The following is a 12,869-nucleotide window of genomic DNA, read 5'->3' as shown; positions in this document are numbered from 1 at the left end:
GCTTTTCTGCCTGTCTGGCTCCTGAAGCTTAAGTATCATAAACATCTATTATTGCTTGATAAACAGCCTCACCATAAGGTCTATTTAGTAGCAGTTCTGGAGATTTCTATCATATAGCATGATATTCGTCAGTTTGCCTCATTGTTATGGAACTGCAGATGTTTTATTCACTTTAAACCTGCAATGACTGGTTTTTAAGCCACGTGGGGACGGCAGAAACAAGCTGAGAACACAACACTCACATATCATCACATTTTAGTTGTTGTTATGGTGAACTTGTTAGCAAACACTTGCCTATTTACACATCCAACAGTGACAGAGCAACTTTATCACAAATTTTGAGTCGTGTTTCTGTCCAATATTCACTCTTTTTAGCTTTGTTTTCCCTTCCACCAACTCCTGAAAGATATACCCGTCTCCTTTAGCTGCTAAATGCTCCACTATGTTCAGAAGCTAGTTGCTAACTTTAGTATACAGTGTGCTTTTAGAGCCTTTTTCAACTGAAAACAAATTTCCATCTGCAACCTAAAAATAACACTATGAGAGCAGTGAGAGTGAACCAAAACCGTAAAGTTGTGAGCAGTAAAACCAACACAACACTAAAACTTCAGAGAAGAGGAGTAGCAGATCTCATGCACTCACAGCTTAAATGCACCCGTCAAAGATTTGAATTAATTCATATCTGCACACACGTCGAGTTTGTATGCAAAGAAATACTACTGAAAAGCACCGATCCACATCTACATACAGTTGCAGTTACACTCACTACATTTTAAAACAGATGCAGACATGTCAGGCAGGGCCTAAAAAACAAAGGAATAACAAATTACAGTAGGAAAACATGACAGACGGAGGTAGTGCAAAGGACAAATGGGAACTGGTTTAAGTATGTGTCAAAAAAATCCATTATTTTCACATTAAGGCTGCAGAACCATCAGCTATGACTGAATCATTTATAGGTGATTGCTGCTGTAGACTGATGTAGTCTTACAACATGAGGACAGGAGCAAGAAAAATACACACTGGGGGTATCTAAGTTGGCTTCATTTCAGTTGTAAATAACTCAAATTCAAAATGTAAAGCTTTTATATAGATCGTATCTATAATATTGGGCAAATGAGTTCCAGTTTTTGACCACTGGGGGAAATCCACTTCCTGAAATGGCTGATTTAAAGTGAACTGGTGTGAACTGTGTGTCGTTCATGGAAAAAGCAGCTCAACAGACACAGAGAGAAATGTACATGGGAAGAAAAGTGAACAAAAGCAATAGAAAGACAGAAAAAGACACAAAGCAGTTATAATATGCATCTGATAATCACAAAACTATTAATCAATTAATTGTTCTGTTTATAAATGCCCCTCACAATTTCCTAAAGTCCATGTTGACACCTTCAAATCTAAGAAAAAGTCTAAAAAAAAGTCCACTGATATTTCATTCACTTCAGTTAAAGAATTCAGCATTTGAGAAGCTGAAGCTTCCTGTTAAATTGAGGCATTTCAACAACTCATTGATTACTAAAATTGTTCCACTAATCATTTCAGCTCCACACACTAAGCCACATTTCTTGAACATTAACCCCGGGAATTTGTACAACACTAACCTTTCGGTCACATTTTCTGTAACTCCCAAACTATAAAAATTTAACAGTGTCCCTCACACGCCTGTCTGACAGAGAGACGGCCATCCTCTCACTACAGCAGCACACTCCATTACTCAGGCTCGATGGACAGTATAAATAACCCTGAGACAGACCAGACCACACACACACACACACGCACGCACACGCACACACTCATGCAGAGTCACAGCAAGGTCCAAGATAGTGAAGTAACATGCAGAAATATACATGCACAAAACACTATCCCATGGAGAAAAATGCAAAAACATGTATAAACACACCACTGACTCTGCAGGACACTGCAGAAATAACCACACAAACAACAGCAACAACATTAATATTTCTCATTTAAATACCTATGATTACACATGAAACATACGATACATGTGCAGCAGCTCACACTGCACATTATCTGTGGTGCAGCTCTGTTCCCACACATGCTCGTCTAAAGGAGCTTTCTAGCTTCAGGCATGAAAAGAGGACAGACAGAACTTGAGCTGCGTCAGCTGCAATAATCCACACAAAAAATCTGTTTCTTGGTGATAAGCTGATGTGGCGTCTACCAATTTTCTAGTGTTTAAGGATGTGAATGAGGATATGTATTCTCTTCTTTGACGACAGCCATGTTGTTTTTTATGGGTAATGTGAAATATACTAGCTGAGGCTGCATGAGAATGGTCTACCACCGACTGCTTTGTTAGCTATTGGTTAGTTTAACTAAAAGAGTTGATTGAGACAAATTGAGAGCTTTGTTTCAGTGTTAGAAAAAGATCATAGGGTCGAGTAAGTTAGGTTTATAATGGCAGCAATTTTACGTTGATGGTAACTTGTGGTAGAAGTTCATTTGTGCCCTGTGTCCTCCATTTTATTTTATTTTTGATTCAAGTTTTGATCCTTTGTAAAAGCATTTGTAAGAAATATTTGTGCACACTCTCTTAAAGATTGTTAAAGACATATTTGTATCTATATACACTATATTGTGTCCGCGTGGAACTGATTTTGTAGTTTGTGGCACTGTCAGATTGTATTGTGGTATACAGATTTCTAGACAGAGCAAAAGCATCAAACCAGGATTTTTTTTTTTTTTTTTTTTTAAACTGCACTGGTGCCGTCGCTTTGCTGCAACACTCTGCATGTGTGTTTGGAAGTGTGTGAATTCTGGAGGTGCAGAATGCCAAGACCTGTGTGCTCTGTGTATGTGTGTTTGGTGTGTATGCTGTGTGTGAGCGAGAAACACGTGCCTCCAAATCCCCGAATCATCAGGTGCAGTGACAGTGAACTGATTCCTGCAGCTTGTTCCTGCGAAATCGTTATTCAGTTGGAAGACTTAACAAGATAAACACTGTCGCACATTTGCACCATATCAATATCACAGCCTTTTATTTTTACATTAGATTTCATTATTTTACAAATTGATACAACACAGCCAGAGTAGTGCTAAATCCAGTAGCTATTTGTTCAACCTAACTCTTTTTTACGGGGATACTACAAAGCTTAAGCACTCAGGTACCAGTTTATTCAGTACACCCAGCTAAATCTAATGCAGTGTAATACAACAGTTCTGATGTTGAGATACGAGATTATAAAGTTGAGTTGAGTTTTTGTCACACTGTTTTAGAGAGGTAGTGATTTTGTACTTTGTGGTGCTGTTAAATTGTATTTAATTTATCCAGACAGCAAACAGCTGCAGTGTTACAGAAACAAGTCACATAAATCATAAAACCATGGAAACAGGACACTCGAAGAGGGAGATGAGAAAACAAAATACGATTAAAGCCATAAAAACAGACAAATCAAATCTGAGAAAAAGCAACTTTTTTACTGTTGTGTGTGAGACATGTCAAAGCTTTATGTTTGACAAAGTATTTCTGATCCTGATAAAGACTAGCAACATATTCTAATGTCTCTTAAATATACACACCGTTCTAAAATTCAGGTGGCTCTCATTGACATCGACAGGATGAGTAAAATATTAAAAACACCTCTCTGTATAATGTAAGGCAGGACAACAGCACCACAAACTACTATACCCATCTCTACAACAGAAACTCAACATCAAAACCTTCATGAAGGAGGATTTTTCTACAGGACTGATGTTTTAGACTGGGTGTACCTAATAAACTGACAACTATGCGTGTCTCATGGCTGCTTAATCAGAAAGTGGATACAAGATTGTGTGAAAGCAAAATCTAAGTACATGTATTTACATTCATTTACATGTAACTACTAAACTTTGTCTAATTTCAGAGATTATTAAAACTAATCAGTGTTCATTCTTCAAGTAATCTCACAGTTTACACAGGATTACGCAGATTTACTTGAAACTGTAAATACACACTATAATATATGTGTACGCACATGGTTGTTAAAATAACGCACATAAAATCTTTAGATGTAATGTTTACTGCAGCGTTTCAAAGCCTTTACACTGTTTAACACTCCCACTGTTGGAAAGTGAATCTCGCTTATCTCATCCTGTGCTCTTCCTTCCTTTTTCTTTGTACTGATTGTTATCTGAAGTAGTTACTGTGTTGAAACAATCTAGAGAACAAGGCCAGGGCAGACTTTGTCTTTCACAATATCAGTTCGGTTTTGTGTGATACTTCAGTCATCTGTCACAGACACCCGCATGAGGTCATGAGCGGTGATGCACGCATGTTTCAAAATGTCACGTATAGAAGGTGATTGCTTTCCCATATATATATATATATATATATATACACTCCCCTGTCTCTCACTCACTGCTGTTTCACATTCAGGGAGGCTGCCGAGTTTCATCTCAAGGGGTGGCAGTGCAGAAATTGAGAAGCAGGGTGCATGAAGTTGGAGCCCACTTAACGACTAGACTGAGGAAGCAGAAAAGTGCACAACCTGCATGACATGAGGGATTTGCCTTATAGATGTGATATCAGAAAACGGTACATGATCTTATCTGTCAATGTACTTCTGCTAAAGAGGAGATGTGATATGAATGTGTTGGACATCATTTCGCAGCTTGGTTTTTAGATCCTTGTGGTGAGAGATCATCTTCTTGGTCTCTTCATGAACAGAGAAACTGGTATGAAGCAACACAGAAATGTCAGAACACGTCTAAACATACTTGATGAGCACTTCTAAGAGAAAGTAGAGAGCTCTCTACTTAATCGCTTTGAGTCATGTCACATGAAGATTTTACAAAAAACTCTCCAGCTGCAAATATCATTCAGGTAGAAAAAAGTTAAGTCGTAGTTTCAGTGGTGTCAGTTGATAGGTTTTTTTTTGTTTTTTTTTTATAAAACATGCTTTTCTGTGTTTTACAGGCTTTACATCAAGATACAACCCACCATCATGTAATTACACACTGGTCACAACACAAGGACATAAAATTAGATACTACACCAGGATAAAGTATTGTTATACTTTAGTGCTTTCTGTTTTTTTTGTTTGTGTTCCCAGTGGAGTTGTGCAGGCTACAGGATTTTATGACTTTCCAGCTGATCAAGTGTCAAACCAGAGTATATATACACTCAGTTTATTAGGTACACCTAACTAAAGCTAATACAGTCTAACACAACAGTCCTGCCATAAATCCTCCTTCATGAACGTTATAATGTTCGGTTTTTGTTGAAACTGTTTTACAGAGGTGTTCATTCAGCTGTATGGACATTTTAGAGGCTGTAGTTTACTATTATTTTGTCCACCCCGTTTATATCAATGAGGGTAGACTAAATAACAGAAACACATGTCAGTATAATGCCATAACGTTCAGCAGCACCGCAAACTACATGCTCCAAAATGACCATGAAATTGGCTCGGCTGATTTCCTGTCCTCTAATTAATTGTAGAAATGCCAAACCAAGTGTGAGGGAGTTCAGACAGCGTCTCCATTACATTGTTTGTCCACTAGAGGCAATGATAAATTGATTTTTCAGCTGTAAAATGTCCTGATTACTATGGATCTTGGTCACAGTTTAAGACCTGAGGACTAAACACAAACAGCACTATGAAAATGCTATGATATCGGTTCTCCTTACTTTTGGTACTTGGCTATCAAAACAAAGTAGCATATTTGAGTGAACTGGCAAATGATCAACTTAAATACTCAAATACAATCCACTAACAGCATTTTTAAATAACTTCATTATGAGATTAAATACACGTGTCAGATTGTCATTATTCTCTAAACTGAAAGTGTCCTTGATTGTAACCTTAACAACACAGATAAAAAAAAAAAAAGACTTCCCCAGTTTGGAAACGTTGATGGTTTTTTGCGCTCGCTCGCTCTTAAAAAACACTGAAGAACACTAGAACTAGAACAACTTAGAAGGTTGGAAATCTTTGAGGCCCTTAAAATATGTTCTAATTTTATAATGAATGCTCATTATTTTATTGATTTGCTTAACAAGTTTATTATTCTCTCTTATTTTACTTACAGGTGTTTTGAATGCTGTGCCATGTGAGTATTACGTTTCTATACAACTACACTGCAACAGCAAATATATTTTGTGAGAAACATAACTGTGACAGATGACGTCTTCTTTTAACATGATGACAATATGTTAATAATGAACATATCAGTTCTGCCAAAATATCACATCTTCCAGTACTTGCATTTAACCAAAGCATTGACCACACTGCTTATATTTCCACCACTATTATGTTTATATCAGAACTGTTCAAACATCTGTCATCATAAGAAATGACTCTAGGGATGAAAAAGGTCCAAGCAGATTGTCACTAAGGTCAAAATACAAAAAGGTGGGGCTGGAGCAGATTTCCATATTAAGACAGATGTAAATCTGAGGGAAATTACAGTCATTAAATTTATCTTGCATATGTGCTCCTTAAAAACCAATTTCTTATCTGACTGGGTTCCCTGATCACTGAAAGCATTTGGTAACGTAAGCAGAGGATTACTATTGTGTGAGGGTTAGGGTTAGCACGAGGTGCAAGTAAGAATGTGATGGGGAAATGACATAACTGTTTATTCTTAATCAAAATCATATCCGACTATTATGCACCTCACTCACTCTCTGCACAGACTCAGGTCGATATACACCAGAGACCAGAGACTCCAGTTCAAATCCACCCAATTAGCATATCCTTCTGTCTCCATTCTCACATATTGTGTTTGGGCACTGAGGCTTGATAGAAGTTTTGAGGAAGCTAGTCTGAGTACAACAGGAAAGGGCTGTCACTTCCTGTCCGGTATTTTTAAGGAGAGACTTCAGAGCAGAGAGACAGGACGGGAAATCTCCTTTGAGGACTAAAAATGCATTGAATGCTAACAAAGTCCTAGAAAATGGGAATAGTAAGAATGCTGTAGATGCATACTGCTTACACAACATATTGCATTGTAAAGCTTCTATTTCATTTTGTTTTACTGTTACAGATGGTCTAAAACTGCCTGTGGTAAAGGATGAACTGATGAAAATTAAAGTAGCTACTGATTAATCAATGTGATAATGTGAAAGGGGTCACTCGTAGTGATGAACCTACATACAGAGAATTATCACCTAAATCTACAGCTTCCTTCGGCTTTAAGGGGCTTTGTAATGAGTTTCAGCTCATTGTTTCTCTGTCCAGTCCCAAACTTTACTGTTTTGGTTCACTCTCACTGCTCTTATAGCATTGTTATCAACCACAGCAGGCAGTTGTTTTTGAGAGAAAAACCAACTGTACACTACCTGCCTAGTACCAAACAGCAGACAGACACTGTTAACGACCAGCTGGTGAATATAGTGGAGCTTTTAGCAGCTAAAGAGATATTAAGTACGGAAGAAGATCTTATTATGACATCTACAACTGACCCTAAGTAGTAAATATACACTTTTAGTATAATGTGTTAAAGGGGCTGAGAGTGTCTCAGAATAAGGAAGGGAGTAGTTTCAGTGGGGGATGAATACATAATGACCTAAGAAAATCACTCTGACTAATCAGTTTAGTGATTGATCCGCTGGCTGCTCGGGGGCTCAAACCTGTGACATGTTCACGACCGTCTGAACTCACCTGAGACGTTCCTCCTCCTTCTTGCGTAACTTCATGTCCCTCTGCACCACCTGCAGCACATGCTCTGCCTCGTTGTCTGTTAATCCCGACAGGTCCAACTTCCGGCCCATTGCTGGCAAACCTCTGGCTGTCACTCAACCCCTCTGACCATTCAATCAGCTTGTTGTTTTCATCTAAAAAAGAGAAAGTTAAAGATTACAAAAAGAATGAATCAACACAAGACACAAAGGACGCAGTTAAATTCCTTATACGTTAGTGTATAGCTACTTTTTAGCTCATTTCCACCACATTTCAGAGGGAAATCTCTCTTTCACTCCATTACATGACATTTATCTGACATTAATAATTTCTATTTTTCAGATCAGAACATTCAAAAAAACACAATAAGCTTATAAAATACAATAGATTGTGAAATATTTACTATTTCTAATTCTGAAAGATTTGGAATGCAGGACTTTTACTTGTGAATGATTAGTTATATAAAAATGTATTGGTACTTTTGGTTAAGTAAAGCATCGGATTAGGTTCTCCACCACTGGTGTATGTGATAAGTACATAGTGCTTGTATGAGCTCATACACGGTGGGCTTCTGATATGTTGTTTTAGGTCTGTAAAGCCCTTAAAGACACGAGAGTGATAAAATTATACATAAATTAACTTACAAGGATATAATTTAATAGCATTTGTAACTATCTCTTGACATGGAATGTAAACATGGCAAAAACATTTCACTGCTTCAGACCACAAAAGGTATGGAGAAATATTGTCAGAAGTAAGCCAAGCTGTCCAGCATCTACTGCATGACAAACCCTTCTAGTTAGTGCAGCTTTTATTTCATACCGCTCACACATAAACACCCTCCTAGTTGACCTTATATAGTTAAGGATTGTGTCCATAAACACTGAAAACTCTTTTTGACGTCCTACAAGCCACTTACACAAGTAAATCAGGGGTATTAACACCGAGCAGGATTTGGGATTTCTGCATTAGCATTCCTGAGGAGAATATCTGTCTCTCTGTCAAACAGGAGGTTGAAGACAACTTTTTTTTTTTAATGATTGAAGCCAAGATGACAGCAAATCAGGGTTGTGCAGTGAATCAATGTGGATGTGAGCTTCAGTACAAACAGTAGTGTTTATCTGAATACCAACTACGATTATGATTGATATATTTTTCATGCATGGGATCTTGGAAGCTGTTTCACTGGGATGTTAGACAAATATCAAAGTCTACAAAAAATAGGATTAATACAGGAAATAAAGACAATTGTTCCTCAGGTGTGATCACACAAGTTATAAGAAATGATTCTTGGAATTGTCACAATTTTCATCCAGGCTTCTGACAACAAACTTTATAAATCTATCATGTTCATATAAAAATGTTTTAGGCATTTTACTTTATATTCTCTTCTTAAAGAGTCACTTAAAGTCAAATGTAGAAAAACTCACCGATTTCTGAGTCCGTTGTCCTCCGTGTTTGTAACAATGACCACCAGTTTACTTTCACAGCTGCACAGTGGGAAAAACACGAATAAAATCCGTTCACACCTCTAGTGAATTGTTGGTGAGTCAATGCCAAAAAATCGACCAATACTCAAAGTTTAACGGGGTCTTTTTTTAAAACCTTTTCTCCGTAGCCGAAGTTGGGAAGTTAAACTGCACGTGGTAACCATAGGCAGGTCTGATCAGCGCAGCCTGTCCCGGTTTCAGGGAGAAATCAGGATAAAGCTGGGCTTGGTCTGCTCCCACTCTGCTGGGTACAGCCAAGGAGGCGACATGGAAGTTATGAAAGCTAGTGTTTCAATTAAAGAAAAAACGTTTATATATCATATAAACACCGATTCAGATCATTAGAAGAGTGTAAAGGGTTTATCTTCTTTGAGATTCCTAACGAAAAGATGTATTGAATTTCTTGGACACATGTATGCCTTACATGTGTAATGATTACGTTTAGACCACTGTCTTGATTCACAGCCGCTAGAGACTGATGGGATAATAGGAGCAGGTGTGCAGCTGTGTGGGGAGAGCGAATGAATGAGGGCAGGAAACTCGCTGAGGGCAACTAGTGGACAGGTGGAGAACTAGAATGGTGGAAGAAATATTCAGACCTTTTAAGCAGTTAAGTGAGAAGTACTTGCTACAATGTTAACAATAGAGTCCTTCTTCTCCTTTATCATTTTTAATGAAAATTTGGTACAGGTTCTCTTGTGACACATACTATTTCGTTATTTAAGGAGGAGGGCAAGAGGTAGGAGAAGAAAGAGGAGGTAGAAAAAAAAGGCTGACTGGATAAGAAGAAATAGGAGATATGTTTTGTTGAGTTGTGTACTTACATTATCCTAAATGTTTCCAGCAATATCCAAACCTATCCAAATACGTGATTTTAAGGGTGGTTTCATTTGATCATCTGTCAATGGCGTCATATCCCCTTTGCGCATGCGTCAACATTGTGGTCTGCCCGAATCATTCAAAATTGACTTTTTTCCGGTTTAAATCCATATTTTTATACTTTTTAGATCTTGATTGTTTTTAACTATTTACTTTAACTGGATGAAGGATTTTACTTATCTTAAGTTATCAAACCATATAATTCCCTCACCAGAGTGATCATGCAGTGGCCCAAATAAGTGCAAGCACTTCCCCAGCCTCTCCTAACAGCAAAGTTACATGGCCAGTGTTTCTCAATAAAGATGTGTTCATAAAATGAGGTTTTATCAGTTGGAAACACACACTGGATTTTACCATACTCTCTAAAACTAAAACTAGCTTTTGCTAGATTAACCCTTCTTCACCTTCACTGAGCTGCAGCTTTTAATGCATGACTTTTAAGTGTAATGGACCTTATTTATGTTGCTGTATTGTGTACTGTGGTGTACTTTTACTCATTAAAAGGATATGATCTCTTTTTTCACCACTGGATGTAATGATTTATTCAAATGCTGCATGCAACAATTATTGCTGAGCTTGTAGTAAAATTTGTTATTGTGAGTAATGTTGTTATGGCTCTAATTAATTACATTTTTGCCAGAACAAGTTACATAAGGTTTAATGTCACTAATATCAAATAAATTGCAGGTACATTACAACATAATGATATAAAAGGGAAAAACTTTTGAAAACAAAATATTTTAAAATATCTTCCGAAAAAATACATATGATAAAAGGAGATTTAGCAGGTGAGTGCAATAGTAATTGCATGCTCTCACATCATTTGTTGCTTCCAACACAAAGTGTCTTTTTTTTCAAGTGAATTTTATTTTGATAAGCAACTCAGTTATTTTGTCTTTATTCAGAGTACATTGCAGGAAGTGTTGTTCTGACACAAGGTCTGTCCCAATACCCACACTTGCACTCTTAGTGAGTAATCAAGTGCCTACTTGTATGATGTATTTCCAGTTGCCACAATGTCTGTGTCTGCCACATGGTAAATGAGGACATGCCATCACTCATGTGCCACTGTTGTTGGAATAATTCAGTCAGTCATACAGTTTTACAGTTACAATCAGATAACATAGGCCTAATAAAAACAACACATATTCAGGAGCTGAGAGGAGACTGCAATCAAAAAAGACAATAAATGGCGTTATCTAGAAGCCCATAGGTCTACTGTGCATTAAAGAGACATAACATTACATAATTTTGATGTTTTCTGTCTGATAATATTTTTAAGTATGGAAGCTATTTCTCAAAGTCTCTACATATATATTTCACTGAATACAACAATATACAAAATTTTACAATGTGCAATATATAATCATTGTATGTAAGACAGCTGTGAAATCCATCCATGTGCAATGTACTGCAAGTTAAGGAACAGAGAATTGGTAAGTTCTCAGAAATGTTATCAGTGTAGTAAGATAGATGGAGTAAGAAAGATTACAATCCAATTTCTTGGAAATGGATGTCAAAACATAGTCAGTCTATGTGTGTTTGTGAATCTGGTCTTGCTTCATTTCAGCGGTGTGCCTCATTCTTTTACAATACCAGTGGTTGTTGGGAAATACCCACAATTCCTTTGCCCTAAAATATTATTCAATAAATGCAAACACTGCAGATGCATGAAAAGGGTATGCTATTTAACTATGCTGCTATTTAGAGACAGAAAGCTCAAAAGCCATCCACAGAAAAACCTAACTATCATGGATAGATACAGCCTGGCTGAAACAGGAATTGATAGTGAAGTTTTCTTTTATGTCATAAAACAATATTTCAGCAAGTATTTGTTTTTTTTTAATACAAGAAGGGATGTCATAAAAATACATAATTGATAAGGACCCCTTACATTAGTTTTTAAAGAATATTAAACTTGTTAAATCTTGGACATATTTGGGACATTCTACAGTTAATAAACCCTTTTCAATCATTAACATCAAGAATAACAGTAAATCTTGAATATTAACTTAACAAGAAATTAAAAGAAGTTCAGTGAAACTGTAGAAGAAGATGGTTTTCTGTGCAAAATATTAGATTGTAGATGGTGGGAGCAACTGTGGACTAAAGATAAAAGAGTATGGAAAGAGGTAAACAACAAGGGTCTAACTCTAGAGGAGGAAGAGGAGGTTTTGATGTGTTTATGTTGTGCAATTATGTTGATTTCATCATTTTAACGTGTTGAAATCACTGACCAGGTACAGTTACTGCTCTGTTATGAACAAATTATTTGCTTTTGTCTTTAGACCCAGAACTTACAAAATCTTCTAGATTTCACAAATCATCCTCTGTTAGAACTAATAATGTGTCGTCTTTCCTCTGCATCCATCTCCTGTGGAGTACCAAAAGGCTCAATATTGGGCCCTATTTTATTTTACCTTTGTATTCCCTATCTATTTTCAGAAAATATAATATCTACTACCATTATTATACTGACGACGCCCACGTACTGTATACCTCCCACTGAAATCTTATGATCCAAGCAGTGTTAACTTAACATTGAGGATCTAAACTCTGGATGGCAAAAAGCTTCCTTCAGCTAACCCAGAAAAGGCTGAGGTCATAATCGTCCCTGTAGACAACTCTGCAACTACAGTCAATGCCCATGGGCTACTGTCACTGGATGCAAAGTCCCACACAAGAAATGTTGATTCTGGTTTGAAATTTGATAAACACTGGCTTCTTACATCTTACATCACTTACAAAATTAAAATCCTTCCTGTCCATTAAAGATTTGGAGACTACAGGTCACACTCTCCTCTCACCTGGACTATTGCAATTCTCTCTATCTAGGAATCAGTCAGTCCTTCACAAGGGCGTAGCTTTGGTCTCA

General features: G+C 37.1%; 1 protein-coding gene across 4 annotated transcripts in view; it reads right to left on the bottom strand.

Annotated features, from left to right (window-relative positions):
* The window catches only part of LOC130178994 (rab effector MyRIP-like), a 28,834-nt gene extending 19,504 nt beyond the window's left edge, over positions 1-9,330 (bottom strand). For 3 of the 4 annotated variants that reach the window (XM_056391681.1, XM_056391685.1, XM_056391683.1), the window contains exons 1-2: positions 9,056-9,330; positions 7,608-7,780 (exon numbers count right to left, since the gene is read on the bottom strand). In XM_056391681.1, coding sequence (XP_056247656.1) covers positions 7,608-7,717 — 110 coding nt within the window. In that variant the 5' untranslated portion in view covers positions 7,718-7,780; positions 9,056-9,330. The remainder of the gene's footprint in view (positions 1-7,607; positions 7,781-9,055) is intronic. The other variant, XM_056391684.1, reaches the window with a different exon arrangement.
* Between the last annotated feature and the right edge of the window lie 3,539 nt (positions 9,331-12,869).

Source organism: Seriola aureovittata, chromosome 12, assembly GCF_021018895.1.
Source record: "Seriola aureovittata isolate HTS-2021-v1 ecotype China chromosome 12, ASM2101889v1, whole genome shotgun sequence".
NCBI lineage: Eukaryota > Metazoa > Chordata > Actinopteri > Carangiformes > Carangidae > Seriola > Seriola aureovittata.
This window is presented reverse-complemented; position numbering and strand designations above follow the sequence as displayed.